Source organism: Mastigoproctus giganteus, chromosome 8, assembly GCF_048544385.1.
Source record: "Mastigoproctus giganteus isolate SK-2022 chromosome 8, ASM4854438v1, whole genome shotgun sequence".
In the NCBI taxonomy this organism is placed as follows: Eukaryota; Metazoa; Arthropoda; class Arachnida; order Uropygi; family Thelyphonidae; genus Mastigoproctus; species Mastigoproctus giganteus.
This window is the reverse complement of record NC_143582.1, coordinates 19,917,894-19,940,379: the sequence shown is the minus strand read 5'-3', so window position 1 is coordinate 19,940,379 and position 22,486 is coordinate 19,917,894. Positions and strand designations below refer to the sequence as shown.

The following is a 22,486-nucleotide window of genomic DNA, read 5'->3' as shown; positions in this document are numbered from 1 at the left end:
CTATGGAAAAAACTGTACTACTCGCATGTCCAATACAATGGTTCCCTTTATTTTTTACAATGTCAATTTAAATCAAATATCTTTCCTTTATTTTTTACAATGTTGCATTAGTTTGGTCACCAATGACAATGATATAATGGTTCTTTAGAGATTTAACGGTTGTACCATTTTCAAGTTTTTGTTTATTTTGAAAGCACAACTCTTGCGTTTGCCCATCATTTTCGCGATTTCTAAAACAAACAAACCACAAAAAAAAAAAAATAGTTACCATAAAGAAAAAAAATTCCCGACATAAATAACGAAACAAAATTGTCCTTTTCCAGTGCGACGGAACACAATGATCAACGTGACGCACTAAAGCAAACTAAACATTTGGTCTCTTCTTTTTTTTGAGCAGTAGGTGTGAAGACAGCGGGGATTGCAAGATAATAGGTACACTAATCTCCCAATGACGACTTATAACACCGGTTCTTGTTTTGAAGTGTCCCGGTAAATCGAGTCTGCTGTACTTTATTATTACCATATTTAATGTTCGTATTGTTTTTCTGTGTGTTTAATTTATCATTAAACTTTATTATATGTATGTATGTTCAATAAAATCATGTTATATATGGAGTCATTAGGTGTTCACTTATAACCACAGTTTCAGCCATCCACGGTAGGTCTTGGAACGTATACCCTGCAGATACGGGAGTCTTACTGTACTTCTGATCTTTAATTTCCAAATATTAATTCTGAATAAAGGGATTATTGCAAATTGTGTAATATTCCAACCTGAATTTAAAAAAATTATTAAAAAAAAATCAATAAAAAAAATATTTTTTAATTAGCCAAAATGCCTTGGGCCATAAAACTATCTTTAAAAGTACATAATCCTACATGATTTATTTATAAGATATTTCATTAGTTTCAGAATAAAATAAATATGAATTACTTACCTTCTGTGCTTTCCTTTCCCTTTCTGACACCTGTGCAGTTAATATTTCTGAAAATAAATCCAATTCATACTCAAAGCTGTCATTTGTATCTTCAATTCTCCCACTTTTAGATTCATCTAACATAGGAATGGATTCTGCTTCCGAAGCATCTTCCACTTCTATTTTCTCAGTCTGCCTATTTGAAAATGCATTTTCGATATTAAAATTATCAAGGTTATCTAAGTCAAGTTCCTGTGAACCAGATTTGCTCAAATAGTTCCTAGTAACTATTTGCTCCTGGGGTTCCAGTTCTAAATCTGAATAAATATCAACACTACTGGCATCACTCTGCTCATCAATATCTTTTTCAGGAATAACTTTCCTAGAAGTATCGTCCTCCATCATTAAGAAATCCATCTTTTAATCTTCAACTTTAACCTGAAACACAGAAAGAAACATGAAAATAAGATATTTGTAAAGGTTATGACTTCCAATGATTTTTCTAGCACTTGTGCATTTTAATATTGAATTTACATTTCTTTTCTTTTGCTAATGCTTTTAAAAGGCCAACCTGAGAAGTTAATCTCCTTTCATATGAAATCAAATAGCCAGAAGAAAATCCTTAAAGCCCAAACACTAGAAATGAAATAAAGTGTTCTGTAACAGCATTGATATATTCTACTTGTCTGTAACAGCATGGATATGTTCTACTTTTTAATTCATAATAGATAGAAATACTAGGGCTGATATCTTATGCGAATAGAATAAATCTTGTTAATTCATTAACCCTCATATATAATCATATATAATTATTTTAATTTAGACTGCTCTCCATGTATTTATCTATGCAGAAAGGAGATTTTTCCTAAATGAGAATTTAATCATATATGAAACCATTCTGAACTCCTTTCAGAATGGCTTCATAATCACTTTGCAAAAGAAATAACATTATTCAACAGGAAAAATTAAATGTAAGTGAGAACACTGGGGTATTCTTACTGTTAGATAATGCACCAGCATAGCATAGCCCTTTTGCTGAAATTTTATCAGGAAATAAGGGCAATATTTCTTAGCTGCCAGTACCACAACCTATGCACTGGGGAGCCGTACTCAGCCATAAAAATGTGTAAATAGGGGTGCATTTTGTTGTGTGTTTTATGCAGAAAAGAGATTTTTCCTAAATGAGCTGCCTAAATGCTCTTATTAAATGTTAAAATTTTTTAAAAATTCCTCATTGGAATTTTAAAAAATTTTACACTCAGGGGGAGTAGTGATATGGCTATATAATATAGGACCTTTACTCAAAAGTTTAAAATCAAGAAATAAGAAAATTTCTGGTTTCTTGAAAACAAACAATATGATTCAGGACGGACTATTTACATCCGATTAATTTATAGTTAATCAGAGTTTAAGAAAATCAAATTAGTCAAGTTCTATTTGATTTGAACTCTTTGTTCCATTTCATTTCGAAATATGAATAATTTTTTAATTTTTTCATCATATTTGTGTCCTAAATACCATCTAAATCAATCCTATTTAATAGGCTACTGGAATGTGAATAAATTTGTTTATTGTTATTATTTATAACTTAAATGTTCACAGATAATTATCTCTGTAATTTAGACTTTTTACTAATTTGGATTATCCCTTTTCCCCATTAGTCTGAAACAGTCAGATTTTACTATATATATCAAGTCTACACTACGTACAAACTGTTAAAAAAGAATAGTATCACTGGAAAGCAACTCTTTTATTGTTTGTTATTTGGTTTTTAGGAGCATTAGCAGCTAAGCCCATATTGCTCTGGGGGGGGGGGATGTGGTGGTCATTCCCTGACCTTTTCGCATCCTCTGTATTTGGTGGGCACGGGCTCGAACCCCGGTCTAATCAAGAAGCATGTGCTACACACTGCTGCTCCTGCCCACCTGGCTACAGAGGTGCCCAACTCTTTTATACAGAAATTCATTACTACATTGCAGTGTAACTTAATCTTAGTACTTAATCACAGACTTATGCAAGGTAGATCAGTGTATATAATATAGATAATGATTTGGTTTATACAACAGCTCAATTCAATAAAACTCAGTGCAAGAATACTAAACAGGAGAAATAGTGCAAACAGGTTTTAAACAATTTTTCAAAGGTCTCTCTCTCTCTGTCGGTTCAGTTTACAAATGTAGATTAGTTGGAAGGTTGGTAAGTCAAAACCAACTTGTTGAAGTTGGGCTTGAACTTCTGTGGATCAATTTTCAAATTGCTACAGAAAGCTTCCAGAATAGATGAAGTGAGAATTTAAAAAAATAATTGCTCGATATTTTTGGGTTAAGCCTTTAATAAATACTGTCTAGCTGTGCCACCAATAGGTAAGAACTTCATGTCAGACTGGACCATTATACCTAGGTCTTTTTTATTATCAACAACCTTGAATTCAGTGCAACATAAATAATATGTAATTCTGGGATTACTGTTGCCCAAATGCAATAACATTGATAAACGCAATACCTTGCATTTATCAATATTAAAACTCAACTGCCATTTTTCAGCCCATTTGCTGAAAGTGGCATACCCTGATTAAAGTCATTAAGTACCTTACCCACCTCTGAATCATTAGTAAACACAAACATTAAACCTAAATACCTGCTCATGGCTTTTCTACAGATATTTCCACTTACGCTGTTCTTCCAAATTAGCATCTATAATTCCCTCACTCCCTTCCAAATCGGTCTGAACACATGCTGCAACCAGTGAACATAACATCCATTAGAGGTCCAACTCCAAATTCACAGAGCCAACGTTTCCTCTGACTCAGTTATCCATTCAACTTCTGTTCACTTGAACAACCTTTCCTCAACAAGCATTTCCTGAATATTGCAATCTACAGAAAGCCTCATATCAACAAATATCTCCTGTCTTCCCAGCCTTCAACCCATTACTAAATACAGTAATACCTCGACTTACGCTACCCCAACTTACGTGAACTCGGAGTTACGCGGTTCTTGATTTTTTTCGTTTGGCGTATATCTAAAATTAGCTTACCAGTGATTTGGAAGTCAAATCATAAAGCTTGGGTAACAGCTTCCGTTTTGAGGACTGGTTTGGTCACCACTTCATACCCGAAGTCAAACGTTATTGCAAGTCTAAACAAATTCCATTTAAAGTGATGCTTTTTATTGACAATGCACTTGGCCACCCTCCTGCCACCCTAATTAATTTCGGTCCACGTGTGAAAGTTGTGTTTTTGCCTCCAAACACAACCAGCTTGCTTCAATCGATGGACCAGAGAGTCATCAAAACATTCAAGGCGTTCGTTTGCACGTCTGAATGAAGTTATGAGACAAAATAGTGAGATATCTGTTAAAGACTTTTGAAAACAATTCAATGTTTTAGATGCTGTAAGAATCATTGAAGAATCTTGGGATGAAATTCACAAAAAAACATTGAATGGTGTCTGGAAGTAACTTTGCCCATTTTTTTTCAAAACAGAGACGAAAACAACACCAGAAACTGATCGTGTCGCTCATGTGATAGAAGAAGTTGTTAATCTTTCCAGGCAATTAGATTTGGAAGTCAATGGTGATGATGTCAACGAGCTGTTGGATTCACATAGTCAGGAGCTGACAATGAATGAGCTCATAGAGATGCGTGAGCAAAATGTCACTGAAGTATCCGACACTTCAGGCCCAGTTCCACCAGAAGAGCACATGACAATTGCAAGCTTGATAGAAGGTCTCAGCTCAATTGAAAAGGGTTTAAAAATTTTAGAAAACATAGGACTCCAACAAAGAACACGTTATAGTACAAAGCAAGGAATAAAAAAAATTATTAGCTTGCTACAAAGAAATTCTGCGTGAAAAAACAGAAGGCGCTGTGTCATCAGACGAATTTGTTAGATTTTATGAAGCCATCGACATCGAAATAACTTTTTTACATAACTCATTTATTTTTTTAATACATATTTTGTATTAATATGTACAAAGAACTGCAATTTTATTAATATTTTTCTTCTAAACTAGTGTTTTTGTTAGTTCTTGGTCCCAATTAAACAAAATTTATATGTATTTATATGCAAAGTTGTACCCCGACTTACGCGAATTCGACTTGAAATGCTCTGGTATTTTTATTTTTTGGCTATCCTAACAAAAGCCAAATATGATTGATTTGGGCTATTATTATTTGGGCTATATTATTCCTTGTTCACATTCCTTCAACCAATACAATTCATTCTGCAAACAGCATGCTGTTGATAATTTATTATCAGTACCAAAAACTCATGGTAATATGTGTTTGGCCACTCAAGAACCAACTCATCTACCCATGTTTAATATATCCATAAATTAGTTATGTTCTCTGTTTGATTTGCCTGTTTTGAAAAAAAAAAAAAAAAAAAAAAGTGTTTCTCTGTTAGGGCAGAAAACTTTGATAACCACGCACGAGATTGATTCAGCCATGGAGTTAAAAATGCTCATAAAAGTTCCTTACGTCATTGACAGGATTTGAACCTTTTCCTTTGAGCAGGCCTTTTCCAACTGATGTGGGAAGAATAGTGATTATAACTATTATGCTACCTGCACAGATTTAGCAACTGTACTGAGAAGCCATCAAAATATAGACCACAGCGATCATAAAAAACAGCACTGCCAGGTCGGATTTTAGTCATCAATGGCAAACTGTCAACTGGATTCACTCCCCTGTTACAGAGGGTTCGTGGTCCAAAGCTTGGTGCTCCTACAGTCCCCCAATACCTTCCACACCTATCTAGTTTTTTTTTTTGCAGGCTTGTGTTCACAGGTCAAATTCCAAGCGTGCTGGCTGAAAAAACCCAGTCTAACTCATGGAGTAAAACTGCACTTATTACCTGTCATTAGCTAATTCAATTCCAATTAAAGAGAACTTCAGAAATTCCTCTGTTCTAAGATGGAACCTCTCCAAACTATTGGCAGACCATGTCAACAATGGATCTACCTTTCCCAACACACACATTGTCTTGTGGCTCACATACACAAAGCAGCCTTTAAAAGTGACCCAGGCACCTACAAACCTGCAAGTTGACTTCTACAGCAGAAATAATTTATGGAACCTATAACTAGATTGCAATGCAGGGTCCTCCTCAATCACGATATTGCAAGTGTCACATGGTTTCGTTAAGGAAAGATATCATGTAGCCCATTTATTTAAGTACTATAAGACAGTTTTAAAGAACTAGATGCAAAGAATGCCACATATTTTACTTACATTTTAAACAGCCAACTGATGTAATCTAACAAGAAAAAGTCTTATAAATAAGTTGGAAAAATGCTGTGCTGGAGTGTACATTTGCTACACTGGCAAATACTCTGTGTTGTCTAACTTCTATACATTTGCTACACTGGCAGTATAGAAGTTAGACAATACAGAGCAGTCTAGTATCAGCTGCAGTAAGCAGCCAGAAAGAAAATAGGATACCCAATTAGGGAAAACAGTTGGCAATTCATATGATGGAAGCTTATTTAGAAGACTTTTATGCCAAACACCATCAAAAGTCCATGAAATGTCAAAAGTTTCACTAAACTTTACCATTGAATTTGTCCACAGATAGGTAACACAAGCCAGTTGGCCTGTTTGTTATTTGGTTTTTAGGAGAATTAGCAACTAAGGCCATATTGCTCCAGGATATGCGGTGGTCATTCCCTGACCTTCCCGCATCCTCCGTATTTGGTGGTGACGGGCTCGAACCCCGGTCTAATCAAGAAGCGTGTGCTTCGCACTGCTACTCCTTCCCAACTGGCTACGGAGGCGCCTACCAGTTGGTCAACACTGATGGAACACACACTGATGATCACGAATCAAATGAAAGGTTTCTAGATAGTTTAGGAGTTGGTGGTAAGTGGATTTCTCCATTACTTTAGAAAGAGTAGAAGTGAAATGGGACGATAATTGGATGGGAGGGATTTATCACCTTTTTTTTTTCCTTTTTAGGAACTAGCTGAATATGAGCAAATTTCCAAGCAGAAGGAAAAACAGAAAAGGCCTAAAATCATGAGCACAGGTTTTGAGAACAAACGGAGAAATACCACCAGGACTTGGTACTTCCTAGCAACATCATCATCAGCCATTTTCAATCCAATGCAGGATGGAAGCCTCTCCAGCAACGTTCCAGTTCCTTCTGTTTTGTGCAATGGCCATCCATTTACTACACACAAACTCGTGAATGTCATCTGTCCATCTCCATTGTTTTCTTCCAGGTTTTCTTTTAGCTCCTCTTGGATACGATTCTGTAATTTTCTCAGTCCATCTGTCATCATGTCTTTGAGCTGTGTCCAGCCCAAGACCATTTCAGTTCTTTGGTTTTGTAAGAATGTCCTCTATTTGTGTTTGCTTCCTAATCCATGCATTTCTCTTCTTATCTAACAGTCTCATTCCTAATATAATTCGTTTCATTCTTCACTGTGTGGTTTTCAGCTTCTCTTCCATTTTTGTGGATGAGCTTTGCGCAAGTTTCACTTCCATAAGTCATGGTGGGCAGTAATACATTGGTTCATTATTTTACGTTTCAGACAAATTTGGATATTTGCTCCTCAGTATGTGACTATTTCCTGAATGCTATCCATCCGAAATTTATTCTCATGACTTCCAGCCATTTATCATTATTACAGTTAATGACTTGTCCCAAATAAGTATATGAATCCACCTTTTCAATTACTGCCCCTTCGATGATTATATCCCTTTCTGTGGTATACTTGTTCGTCGTTACTTTTGTTTTAGCCATATTCATCTTTAGTCCGAAATCCTTACTAACTCTACATAACTGATTAAGATTTTCTTCTAATTCTTGAGATCGTAGCTTATGATTACAATGTCATCAGTAAATCATAAATGGTTTAGGTACTCTCCATTCACAATGACTCCTTTGTCCTGACTGCAATCTTCTGATAGCCTCTTCAAGAGCAGCAGTAAACGTTGGAGAGATATTGTCTCTCCCTGTTGAACTCCTTTCTCAATTCTAAATTTTCTACCGTCTTTGTCTAGTTTTTTTTTTTTTTTTTTTTGTCAAATCTAATAAAGGAGATAGCATTCTCATATATTTTCTTCAAAATCATAATGTATGGGGTGTCCATGCCTTGTCTTTCCAGTGCCCAACATATTGCCTTATACTGTATGGAGTCAAATGCCTTTTCATAATCCACAAATGCCAGGCATAATGGTGTTTTATATTCATATGCTTTCTCCATTAGCTGCGATATTACATGAAGGTGATCCGTAGTTGAGAATCCTGTCCTAAAGCCAACTTGCTTCAGCTGATTCCCATTAAGTATTCTTTCTAATCTGTTAGTAATGACCTTTGTGAACAACTTGTAGGTGCGGGCCAACAAGCTAATTGGTCTATAATTTCCAATTTCTGATGCAGCAAAATTATGATTGCATTATTCCACTCCTTAGGCATCAGTCCTTTCTGTTCTACCTCATCAGGGAGGATATCGGGTATGCCGTATGTGTTGCTAATTTGTGGTGCATCTTCCTCACTGCTTGCAGCATTTCCTCACTCCTTATATAATTCTTTATAGTAGTCTTCTGCTATTTGAATTATGCTTCTCTGCTATTTATAAGTACAACATCACTATTCTTCAGATTCAATATCATTTATCGTTCTATATTAATGCTGATTAAAATCCTTTGTTTTCCCTTAATGCTTTTTCTACTTTTCTTGTGTTAAATCTTCTTATGTTCTTTCTGAGTCTCTTTCTAATGGCTTTGCATAACTCAGTACAGTAATACCCCGAAGTTACGCGATAGGTGGGTCCGACGAAAATCGCGTAAGTCGAATTCGCGTAAGTCGGGGTACAACTTTGCATATAAATACATATAAATTTTGCTTAATTGGGACCAAGGACTAACAAAAACACTAGTTTAGAAGAAAAATATTTAATAAAATTGCAGTTCTTTATACATATTAATACAAAATATGTATTAAAAAAACAAATGACTTACGTTAAAAAGTTATTTCGATGTCGATGGCTTCATAAAATCTAACAAATTCGTCTGACGACACGGCGCGTTCTTTTTTTCACGCAGAATTTCTTCGTAGCAAGCTAATAATTTTTTTATTCCTTGCTTTGTAGCTATAACGCGTTCTTCGTTGGAGTCTATGTTTTCTAAAATTTTTAAGCCCTTTACAATTGAGCCCTTTTCAGTTTTCAACCTCTCAAGTTTGCAATTGTCATGTGCTTTTCGCCGTTGCTTCATTTAGGCCTGTAGCACGTGCAATATCACATGGTCTTTCATTTCGCTCAAAGCGTTTCACAATTTCATATTTTTTCTCTATCGACAGAGGCGGACTGGCCATAAGCCTTACCGGGGAAACCTCGGTGGGCCAGTGTGATTTTGGCCATAAACCATAGTATGAGGCCACTATAAATTTTCCCGGGTAAGAATTTTTGACCCAGTCCGCCTCTGTTTATCGATAATTGCTTTTCTTTTTCTCTCTGAATCTGCAGTGTCTTCACCAGGACGCTTCCTTTTCACACCTTTTAATTAAGTATTTTACTCATTTTTAGGGAATAGAGCACAATTTCAAAACGAGGAGGCACGCTTGATACGCATAAACAAAGCTGCGCGCATGTAGCAACTGAATAAACAACACCATAAAGGCAGAGATACACTATTAACACCTCACATTTCTAGGGGTTACTACCATAGAACAATAAAAATCCAGTTGCGTTTCTGCTAGTGAAATCTGTTATAAACTGGTAGTAAACTCGATCTAATTGCATTTGCGATTATACCGATAGCTGGAATTGTGTTGGTTTTTACGTTATAATGGTGAAATGTGTTTCCCCTTCACTGAAAAAAAAAACATAAAAGCAGCAAAGTTGAATTTTGTTCATCTTTCGCTCTCATTCTCCGCCGTTGCACCGTATATCGATAACATATGAAAAACGACCTTGAAGATAGTGGGCGGCAGCGTTGCCAAACGAAAAAATCAAGAACCGCGTAACTCCGAGTTCGCGTAAGTCGGGGTATTACTGTATACTCAAATTTGTCCTTGTGTTTATCTTGCTCTTCATTTGTCATCTTCGGTTCATCATGACAGGTGTTTCTTGACTAATTTTTCTTCTTTGGATTTCTTTTTACCTATAAGTTTCTCGGGCTTTATTACTTTCAGAAAATTGTTGTGTTCCTCTTCAATATCTTGGTCCTGAAAGGTCTTCAGAAGCTCAAACTTGTTCTTATCTCAAAAACCTTTGTATTATTTATTCCACTCAGTTTATTCCTTTCTTTTCTTACATCTATATCAAGTGTGCATCTTACCATTCTGTGTTCACTTCCAACATTTATCTTGTTCAGGACAGTAACATTGTTCACAATGTATCTTCTGTTAGTGAGGATGACCGCTAAGTGCTCCCTGAAATGACACATGACCTTACATTTCGTATATCGGCATAGCTTCCAGGAGTTCATGTGGAGAGACAATCTGATTCATCACAAGAAAACCCATGCTGTAAACTGGAAAATCGGCAAGAGACTTGGGGGTATGTGGCAGAAGTAAAATCTGCAGTACTGGCTACGTTGTCACTTGGTTACAGAATTGGCTGCAACTAAAAGATCGTCTGCTTATTATTCACAGGTATTCTATTGGGATTTATTTTTAGGTAAACTCACCGAGTTCATAAATGCTTTCCAAGAAATCATCCCATACATTGGTCTTACAAAATGATTTTCAAAAGCTATTCCAGCCATAATAATGTGGTAAACGAGTATAAGTCATGCAAGTGTAATTAGAATTTAACAGTAAAACATTAACAAGAAAAAAAAAAAAAAAAAAAGTTAAATTAGCTTCTCTGAACTAAGAGGAGCACTTGAGAATAATCGATTTCATTAGTTGTTAATCCATTGGGCTTCTCCATGTCCACTTTCTGTTGACCCTTTTCTTGAAAAAAGTGTTCATTACTGACATTCTTCGAGAGTCTGCAAATTCCACAAGTCTTTCACCTATTTCACTTCTTTCACCAATTCCAAAATTTCCTCTACTTTCCCTTTCTGCGCTGTTTTGTCTCTTTACAACCTTAGCATTGAAGTCCCCCATAATAATGGTGTAGTGAGTTTTCTGTTCGTCTAGAAGTCACTCAATTTCGGTGTACATTTCTTCAACCTCTTCATCGTCATGGCTCAACATTGGTGCATATATCATTATAACCTTTAGTTTATACCTCTTAGAAATCCTGAGTAGTAGTCTGGGCACCCTTGGTGATGTACTTTTGAATTCCAAAATGTTGTTTTTTATATCTTTATGGACCAGAAAGCCAACTCCACCTTAGCTCTTTTCACTGTTTCCACTGGTGTTCAGTTGATTTCTTCCACTTGATAAACTTATAAGTGATTTATTCCTTCTTGTTTCAGCTATGCCTATGATATTCCAATTCACATTTTCTAATTCCTTTTCCAGTTCTAATATCCTATCGTCACCAATGGGCAATCTTACGTTGTAACAGGCCAAGTTCAGTTTCCGTGAACAGCACCCTGGTCATGGACAGAGATTCTTAGCACCCTCTGCTTCCACTTTGATCCTCTCGCTGCCGTAAGAGGGAGAGTGAAACCTGCTGGAGACTGAGGGCCATTTGTTTCATCGTGTTTTCATGTGATGGATGATTTGGTCTTTTCCTCTTCAGGCTGACTAGACACCTTGAATAGAACCACTCTACATGTTCATTGTCACTAAAGTGACTTAACAGGGCTTACCATCAAGGCTTACCATCGGGCCCTGCAGTGCTGTGTGGTTTCGGTTCGTCTTTGTGCCCCCTGCACCTGCTGCGTTTGTCGCACTGGTGGTGAATCACCCTGTATATATGCATTGTAGGTGGTGAACACCACCATGAAAAACAATGAACACATTATGTTATATGTTAAAGGGAGTTGTAGTTGTAGGATTTCAGGCGCATCAACAACTTAGGGCATATTGTGCCATATATAATATGTCTGTAAATTGCCTGTGTTCTGTGGTCGATTTACTGGACGAAAAACGCGAATTTCTGGGAGGAAAAAACCATATTATCCTTCTCTGTGACCGACTAAATCAGCCAAGTTGTGAAAAATATCCATGAAAATTCCTCTCATCATTAGTGGGATTCGAACTCTAGATTTTATAATTTTTGATATAATCACCACCCTCCCCACATCCGGTTGCTGTTGGGGGGGGGGGACGGTGATTATATCAAAGGTCATACCCACGAGAGCATAACCTGCGGCACCTTCCTCTTTGGGAGGTTTTAATCACAAACCTCCTCACACTGAGTGTATAAGGCAGTGATTTTCGCATTGCATTGCATATGCACATCACCTGTTTTTAATCGGTGGTACAGTGGCGTAGCCAGGGTATGGTCAGCAGGTATATTCAGTGCTGAATCCTGAGCATTTGCACTGGGAGAGAGAATGTAAATTTCGAGGGTACATTTTAATATTTGGGGGTACATCTAGTATACAGGGTGTCTCAAAAATGTTGGTGCGGGCGTTTGGGGGAGGTGGGTGGCATCTGGGGGGGTGTGGGTTGCGTAGGGGTCCATAACTGGAAACGTCACCATAAGTCGGTACATGGCACTGTACATCAGTTCGTGAGAGGGAAAATTTCTGGTTTACTCATTCAAGCAGTAGTCGCCGCATGTAGAGCATGAATCGATATACGAACTGTGAGCTGGCAGACATGCACCTAATGTATGGATTAGCAGAGGGCAATGGACGAGCCTCTCAACGAATTTAGGGAGAACGCTTCCCAGACAGACATGTACCGGACCACCATTTGTTTGTGCATGTGCATCAAAATTTGTGCAATTATGGGTCATTTAGAGGTAACAGGAGTAGTGTGGGCAGACGACATTTGACGCGAACTCCCGCCATGGAAGAAAGTGTGTTGAATGCCGTCCAGAATAATCCTACTACCAGCACACGTGCCATTGCCTCTGCCTTAGGAGTGTCTTGTTGCAGTGTACAGCGTGTCTGGCATGACGATTCCTTACACCTCTTTCATCTCCAAAGGGTTCAGTTACTGCTCCCCAAGATCATCCTGCACGTGTGGCTTTTGCACAGTGGTTTCTCCAAGAAAGTATTCAAGACTTGAACTTTCCAGCCTATGTTTTGTTCACGGATGAGGCTTATTTCACTCGGGAAGGCTTATTCAAACAGCACAATGCTCATGTGTGGGCTTACAACAAACCACACGGTGTGCGCCCCCATGCGGACAACATCGCTTCGCAATAAATGTGTGGTCAGGTGTGGTCGGTGACTACTTAGTCGGCCCACACTTGTTACCATCCCACATGAACTCCGCTAAATATCGGATCTTTCTTGAACAAATTCTACCAGGGTTACTTGATGATGTTCCAGCAAATATGAGACAACATTTGGTTTCAACATGACGGGATGCCTGCTCATTATGGAAGGTGTGTTCGTGACCATTTGAACAGGCGTTTTGGGCATCGATGGATTGGCCGTGGTGGACCCGTTGCCTGGCCCCCACACTCACCTGATTTATCGCACCTTGAAGTCTTTCTGTGGGGGGCCCCCCAAATCTATCATGTATGAATCGCTTGTGGAGACGGAAATGGATCTCATGGTGAGACTCGTCTGCACTGCTGCTACTGTCAAAGAAACTCCAGGTGTGTTCGACCATGTCCACCAATCCATGCTGCGTCGGTGTCACGCATTCATCACATCTAATGGTGGAACCTTCGAGCATCTGTTGTAGCATCATGAAATGCATCCATCTCGTACTCCATTGTTAATATTATGTCAAATAAATGTCTGCCACTAATTGCTGTCTTGTGTCATTTCTGCTTCTTGTGCCTCTGCTACTACTTTCCCATGACATTTCCGGTTATGGGTTCCTGTGCGGTTCGCATTCCTTTGGATGTTGCCTGCCTCCCCTGGGCGTTTGTGCCAATGTTTTTGAGACACCCTGTATTTTTTTATTTTTATTTAATATTTACAACATATGTATATGTTACAACAACAAATTACAACAAATCTGTATATTTATATTTATGCATAATATGCATAAATATAAATTTATTCATAAATATAAATAGACAGATTATGCATATTTATGAATTTTATAATAACAGAATATCAGAAAACCAAATAGGAAAAAAAAGATATTTAGATGTTAAATTTATTATTTAACATCTAAATACTAACAGTCAATTCACAAAAACCACATTAATGCTAATAATCACAGTTTAATATGAAAATGACCAATTGAAATTTGCAAAAAAAAAAAAAAAATTATACAAATTATAATCAAGCATGAAAGTACTGTATTGTAATAATGCTATTCTTCTTTGATTTTTTTTTTTTTTTCATGTGTATCAATCATTTATTATTTTTTCCGATAAATCATTTGGGCTCTCAGCTTATCTTATCTTTGCAATATTACGGTATAAATGCATTACAATGAAAAGGTTATAAAATGTATTGTTTATAGGCTATGACCAAACTTTTTTATTACTTTGCGATATACAAAGTAAGAATTAGCCACAAGTAGACTCTTGCTATGAAAAAAAAAAAAAAAAATGAGAAAACCATAAAGCGAAATTGCTGACGATTCAATTAGTGACTGCAGACTCCCCTGAAAGCCGCGGGACACTTTATAATTACAATTACAATAGCATCTGTCAGCAACCAATTCAGTCGAACCTATTTGCGGCCTGCAATCTTGTTTGTGATAAACATAAAAAAAAGAATTAGTCACAAGCAGACTGTTTGTGTCAAACACTGTCAAGAGATGTTTTGTGTGAAAATAAAAGGAACATAAAAACCATAAAATGAAAATGCGGGCACTTGAAATAGTGGCGTTTAGTTACAATTTGTGCAGCCAGAAATATTGCCTATTTAATTATATTGAAAATTTTGTGTGTTGATTTTAGTGATTTATTTTTGCCGTGTACCACCTAACAAGTACCAGGCTTAGTTGATTTGATATTTCATGTTTATATACCACCAGGGGCTCACATCTGGTGAGTATGGGCTTGGCACACCCAGGGTTCTGAGCTGGATATCATCATTCTTCACTTTCTTGGTGATTCGCTTCTACTTTTCTCTCTCTCTCTCTCTCTCTCTCTCATGGTAATTCATAATTTTTTGCCTGGTGCAGCCTAAGCCTCAGGCTTTCTTGCACCATATGGCTAATAATAATATGACATAAATTTATTGAATTCGTGTTTTATAAACTAAAAATTTCTATTTTTCACCGTGGGAAATTTTATTTCTCTGGGGGTGACACTCACCCCGGTCCCCCCTTGATTCAACGCTGGGTACATTGTACCCCCTGAGGCAGAAATCTGGTATTGTGGAACTTTTCTAGAAAGTAATGGCGCCTTTTTTTGTGAATTGCAATTGGTGACTTTTTTCTTAATATAATGAAAAAGGGTAAGCGTACCTGTGAATATAGGCTTGGCACACCCAGGGTCCTAAGCTGGATATCATCATTCTTCTTTTTCTTGGTGATTCCTTTCTATTTCTGACTCTTGCTTGCTCTCTCTCTCTCTCTCTCTCTCTCTCTCTCTCTCTCTCTCAGAGTAATTCGGGATTTTTTTTGGCTGGTGCAGCATAAGCCTCAGGCTTCCTTGCACCATATGGCTAATAATAATAATAATAAGTGTGCATGAGTGGATTTTAGGGAAGAAGGCCAACTGAACTTCTCCTAAATCTTCTAAAATAGAAAGCTCTTGGATCCATCAGTGTTTTAGACTGATAACACACAGAATGCTGGTTGGTTATTTGGTTTTTAGGAGCATTAGCAACTAAGGCCATATTGCTCCGGGAATATGCAATGGTCATTCCCTGACCTTTCCGCATCCTCCGTATTTGGTGGTGACGGGCTCGAACCCTGATCTAATCAAGAAGCATGTGCTACGCACTGCTGCTCCTTCCCACCTGGCTACGAAGGCGCCCAAAACATAGAATGCCTGAGCAACAAAGAATGTTAAAAAATTTTCTGCCATCCTGTTGATGGAAAGCCACAGTTTGTTGTTGTTATTGGGTTTTATGTGCATTAGCAACTAGGGCCATACTGCTCTGTATATACTGTCTGTAAATTGCATGGTAGATTTTCTCTTTGCTGGAAAAAAACCATGCTACCCTCACCTGAGACAGATTAACTCAGCCATGCTGTGAAAAAGGCCCATAAAAATTCCTATCATCATCGATGGGACTTGAATTCAGGTCTTTTCCACATAGTGTGGGGAACACAGCGATTCTGCCACCTGTGCTACCCACAAGGGTGGAAGGCCACAAGAGGTACTGAATGGAGTGTACTGGGAATGGTAGGAGGTGGTATAATAAGCTCATCAATACAGGAGTTAGAAAAAAGTAGAATGCTACCAGGTTGGCTTTATCTTTAGCTGAGGTGACAACAAAACCATCAAGTTTCAACAGAGGTGGAAGTAGAGATGGCAAAAGTTGCAGCCAATAGTTTTGGCAAGAGACCACAATGCTCAACTACCTTTTGGACAAGAAGCAAGTTTTCTACTCTAAGCCTGTACAAAATATAGTTTGGATTGATTAATAAGTACTTTACAATTGTTGTTTTTATGTTATGTTATTTGGTTTTTAGGAGCATTAGCAACTAAGGCCATATTGCTCCGGGAATATGCAGTGGTCATTCCCTGACCTTTCCACATCCTCCGTATTTGGTGGTGACGGGCTCGAACCCTGATCTAATCAAGAAGCACGTGCTACGCACTGTTGCCCCTTTCCACCTGGCTACAGAGGCACCTACAATTGTTGTGAGCTCTAGTGTATGCAGTAAATGAACCTGGAGACTTGGAGGTAAATTCTAATCTTGAATAAGTTTAGAAACAGGCTTAGTCACCAATGCTCCTAAAAAAAAAAAAAAAGGAAAAAAAAGATTATTGAAGACATTCAAGAATTACTGGTAGAAAAAAAGCCTGCAGAAGCGATTTCACTTGCCTCCAAAATGGCATCAGAGGCAAATCAAATCAATTCAGAGGATGAATTCATTTATTTATATTATGTATGTACGTAGATAAATTCTGAACTTCCAAATTTTACACTAAAAAGTGTACGGAAAGGCATAAAGTTAGCCGAGCAGTTATAATCTTATTTTTTGAATGCAGATTCTTCCACTGAAAGGAGCCCAAAGTTCAAATGGGATTTTCAAAAATGCTTAGTTCCATACGATGAAATTACAAATACCTATCAAGCAACAACAAACAAACCCAGATTAATGATTTTTAAAGAGAGCAGAAAATACGTGAAACCTAGAATGGTGTATTTTTGTCAGTTTTGCTAACATTTTGCTAACGAAATGGTGTATTTTTGTTTGCTCTTGGAACGTAACCCACCCTTTTTGTATTAGCTCTTAGTCCCATATAACACGGTTTTGCACTACACAAGATTTTAGAGAAACCCAACTACCGTGTTATACGGGGTTGCCTGTACTGAAAATAAATTATTTTATGACTTTGTTATTCTACCGTGTATGTTATATTAAAGAAGTGAAACATATTTATTTTGCCCCTGTATGTATTATTTATTATTTTTATTATTTTATTACATATTTATGACCAATGGATAAGCCCTTTCTTTCTCCAAAAAGCATTAAATTAGTTTGAGGTTAATCCTAAAGAAAATAATCTTCTCATTGGAAAACTAAATTTGTCTTAAATGATTAACTGATAGATAAACTACTTAAAAATAAAAATATACTTTATTCGGAATGTATAACATCCCAATTTCTAATGATGACCTGGAAAATCAAGCACATGCCACTAACAAAAAAAAAGCATCATCTGTTATTAACTGTTCCACTGGCATATCAGCAGTAATAAAGCAGTTACAATGAAGTTAAGAACTCATGTGACATCTTGGCACCAGTGGATTAAGTATAACAGAAATTTTTAAATCAATGCTACTATCACCAAATGGAATTTATGTCCTATAATATGTATAATGGGTATTGTTCAGTGTAATTGTAACTGTTGATTATGTATAAACTGTATAAATAACTCTTGCTACTTCTTACAGTTAAAGCTGTCTTAGGGCTTCCTTTTTTTTTTTTTTTTTTTTTTTCTCACCGATTTCATTGATAATTGGAAAGGTCACTACTTGACGTAGAATTGCAACTGCTGCGGATTAATCCTTTCATAAGTCACTCATTGAAAATGTGGACTTATAAGAGTAGTTTCTGCTAGGGGCTAGTTCTGTAAAGCAAGTTCCTTAATTAATTTTGAAAATTCATAAAAGTGCCTTTAAAATATTAATTTGTTCTTACTTTGACTTGGGCACCTAACATTACAAAAATTAATAAGAAAAGTGAAATCACAAGTCTTTATTTAAAAAAAAAAAAAAAAGAACCCATAGTCACAGATGAAAACCCACACATGAAAAACATAAATGAGTTCTATTGGTCTGTTAAAAAATTATTAGGATTATTCACATCATGCTCTGCTATCCTCCACCCAGGCTGAGGATGGCAGAGCACAATGTTAAAAAGCATAACACGTTTAGATATATCTCATCCATACCTTCACACAGTGAGCTATTCATTCACACATAGCAATCTCTGTTACTGTCAACCAATAGCAAAAAACTGTTTTTATCTCATCACATTTCAAAATGTCAGAGTGCACTAAACAATGTGTATATGTTAAATTTTGATTTAAGATGAAAAAATCCACAAATGAAATGTTTGATCTTCTTAAAACAGAAAATGGGGACTCTGAAATCAGCTGTACACAAGTTTTTGTCTGGCACCATTGTTTCAAAGAAGATCAAACATGACCTTGACAGTCCTCAACTCCAACAAATGAAGAAACTGTGCTGTGTCTCAAGTGTAAACTTGGTAAAATGACTGAAGATTCTGAAATCACTGAAAAACTTGAATCTCCACTGGCTTGCATCATTCCATTTTAACTAAACTCTGACATTAAACGTTAAAACTCTGAACACAAGAAATGTTTCTGCAAAGATTGTTCCATGGCTATTAGCAGAAGAACAGTGTGAAAACTACCAGCAAAGTTACTTCTAATTTGGTTTAACAAATAACGAGATTTTTTTTTTTTAAATCATAACTGGAGGTGAAGCATAGGTTAACGGGTACTGTTGTTGTCAGCTTTGTACAGGCATAATACACAGTGGTGCATTATGCCTGTACATATGTATATATTCATGGGCTGCTGCAGATCACCAGCTTCCCACCTGGCTACGGAGGCGCCATAAGGTGGGTGTGAAAAAAAAAAAAAAAACAGTAAATGAACACCATTCATTTATAAAATAGGCACACTATAGCCAGTGTAGCTTATGCACCATTAAACACCCATAACACACACATTCATAAAATAATAGCTAGATAAAATAAAATAAATGGTATATGGACAAACTAAAAATTTTGACTTACTTCAAAACTCTTTAAATATTCTTAAATAAATTTCCAACAATCCAGAATAACTGATAATCTGATATTACTGTGGTCCTTGGATGCCAGATTATCAGACTTCGAATGTAATAACTTTTTGCTCTATTGTCCTTTTATTGCAGCAATAATGTAATTTTTTTTCATTTGTTTTTCTTCCCCTTCCAGTCATGTAGCACCCTGAGGAGCTGTTGTGGCCACCATCAATTTCCTCTAACTACATTAATCTTGTGCTCTACAAGAGGCATTGCAAACTGTCATGCCCAGGTCACTGATTCCATCCTTCCACCTAGTTGCAGGTCTTCCACTGGTCCTCTTCCCCTCAATTTTTACTTCCATTATATTCTTCAACAGAAAATTATCCCTTCTTGTTATGTGTCCAAAATATGAGTTTTCTTCTGTTTCATATTATGAAGAATTTTAGGCATGCCAATTTTATTCATAACCCACTCATTTGTTCTTTTATCAAGGTAAGAAATACGAAGTATTATCCTGTGACACCACATTTCAAATACCTCGATTTTCTTCCTGTCAACTCTTTTCAGATTCCATGCTTCACATCCATAAGTGGCAACTGAAAAAATTATCGAATAAGAGGGTCTCAGTTTCGTCTTTAAGGATAGATCTTGATCTCTCCATAATTTCGTCAGATCAGTGACCAACATTTTAGCAATTACCTGTCCTCTGTTTACATCATTTGAGCAGTCACCATTTTTATTTATTCTTGATCCTAAGTAATCAAATTCATCAACTTTTGCGATATTTTGCCCATTAACCTTCACTTTACTGGAACCGAGATTACCACCAATCAACATAATTTTAGTTTTACTCACTTTCAGAAACAGTCCTTTTTTCTTACTATTAGCATTAATAGAGGCATTTGATGCAAGAAAGCAAGCTTATGCAGCATCAGCCAAAAAAAAACCCACTTCCACTTCACCCCTCTGTTCGTTCAAAATACCTGTCCAGCTGAGCCTTAAACTTATTTAGGCTATCAACCTCCACCACAAGGGATGGAAGTCTGTTCCACCAACCAACCACCCGCTGGCTAAAGGCAAATTTCCGCACGTCTATCCTACATCTGTCTTTCCTCAATTTGAATTTATGCCCTCTCAGGTGATTTTTCTGAGCTAGAGGAAGAATCCCATCAGCATTGAGCATGCTTAAACCATTCAAGGCTTTATACACCTCTATCAGATCACCTCGCTGGTGCCTAGTCTCCAGACACTGTAATTTGCAAAACTTAAGCCTTTCTTCGTAAAAGCACCCCTTTGTTCCATTCACTAATCTTGTTGCCCTTCTCTGTACTCGTTCCAGCAGCTCTACATCCTTCTTGAAATGAGGTCTCCAGACCTGTATACAGTACTCTAGGTGTGGCCTGACCATCGCCTTATACAATGGAATAATCACCTCCTTATCCCTGCTGGAAAAATTCCTGTATATCATTGACAATACTCCATGAGCTACTCTTGCAGCCCGTCTGCACTGCTCAGAGAACTTCATATCTGCCTGCACAACCACCCCCAAGTCCCTTTCATTCTCTACCACTGTCAGTGTAGTACCACAGAGTTGATACGTTGCTCTGGGGTTGCTGTTTCCCATGTGTAGTACTTTACATTTATCAATGTTAAACTTCATTTGCCACCTCTCAGCCCATCTGCTCAACCTTTCCAGATCCTGTTGCAGCAGCATAGTGTCAGTAGTGTCCTTGACAACCCTGCCAACCTTTGTATCGTCTGCAAACTTGGACATTAAGCCCGATATACCATCATCAATATCATTTATAAATACAGAAAACAATAATGGACCCAACACTGAGCCCTGAGGGACTCCACTAATAACATCAGTCCACGATGAGCAGTGTCCATTGATTAGCAGTGTCCAGTGTCCTTTTTCACATACTCTCCTCAGAGTTTCTTTCAGATGATCATTGGAAATGCAAATTAGCATATTATCATCTGCATAACAAAGGTTGTTTACCTTCAGTCCTTCAATTTTGATGCCAGTGTCTAAATCTTCCAAAGATTAAAAAAGTGAGGTGAAAAAATGCAGCACTGCGTGACACATTTACAAATTTTGAAAATGTCTATGTTTCCTATGTTGGTTCTTACAGTTCCTTCCTGTTTCTGGTATCAGCTGAATTATGTGGATTGGGAATCCCATATTAGTCATTGTTTCCCATAGTTTCTCACATTGAACACAAACAAATGTGTTTGAATAATCTAGAAACACAAACGACTGGAACTTTGAATTCTTTTCATTTTTCACCAATCAGACGTAGACTTAAGATCTGATCTCTGGTTCTTCTGCCCTTTCTGAAACCTGCTTGCTCTTCTGGCATATCTTCAAGTTTTCTTAAAATTCTGCTTAGTATGATTTTAAGAAAAATTTTACTAGCATAAGAAATTAGGCTAATGGTCCTGTAATTTGAACAAACTTTCAGATCTTTTTTTGGTAAGGGAATGAAAACTCATTTCTTCTAGTCTGATGGCCACTATCCCATTTCCCAAATCTTTAAATCATTTTATGAAAAAACACAGCACCCTTTATACCTGTAGCTTTAATCAATTCCAGGTAACTTGCCAAACTTTGTTTTTGCTGGTATACATTTCTCATTTATTTATAACTAATAGGTGACACTGGGAGTAGGCTCATAAAAATCTATTTTGTTATACCTGCTTCAATGCTACTTGAAGTATGGTTGTCAGGTTGTTTTAATTTTCAAATAATTTATTATTTTTTTTTATAAATCTGCATAAGGTTTTCTTCTTCTCAGAAGAATTAATCTCACCACTGTTTAATATCTGCAATTTAACCATTTAAATCAGTTGCACTAACAATTAAACACTGGTGTAACCATTTCTTTATATAACATTCTCATGCCAGACACCACAACTGGAAATTTCCGTTAATGTACAGTGGAAGAGCAATTTGATGAACAGTAGTAAGACATGAATATTGATGGACAGTGATAAGACATGAATATACAACAGGTTTTCTCAATATCTGGTGCATTATTCAGCATTTATAAACATATTAACAATTAAATTTGTTTACACTGGTGATGATCCCCAAGTTGCTTTTTTTTTGGGGGGGGAGGATTTTCCAGATTATAGTTTTGACTTTTAGCATTAGTAGAGGCATTTGATGCAAGAAAGCAAGCTTATGCAGC

At 36.9% G+C, this 22,486-nt stretch overlaps 1 protein-coding gene across 3 annotated transcripts in view; it reads right to left on the bottom strand.

The window, feature by feature from the left end:
• The window catches only part of LOC150081315 (uncharacterized), a 169,415-nt gene that overhangs the window by 19,933 nt on the left and 126,996 nt on the right, over positions 1 to 22,486 (bottom strand). For all 3 annotated transcript variants that reach the window (XM_090379647.1, XM_090379649.1, XM_090379648.1), the window contains exon 2: positions 939 to 1,355. In XM_090379647.1, coding sequence (XP_090235773.1) covers positions 939 to 1,334 — 396 coding nt within the window. In that variant the 5' untranslated portion in view covers positions 1,335 to 1,355. The remainder of the gene's footprint in view (positions 1 to 938; positions 1,356 to 22,486) is intronic.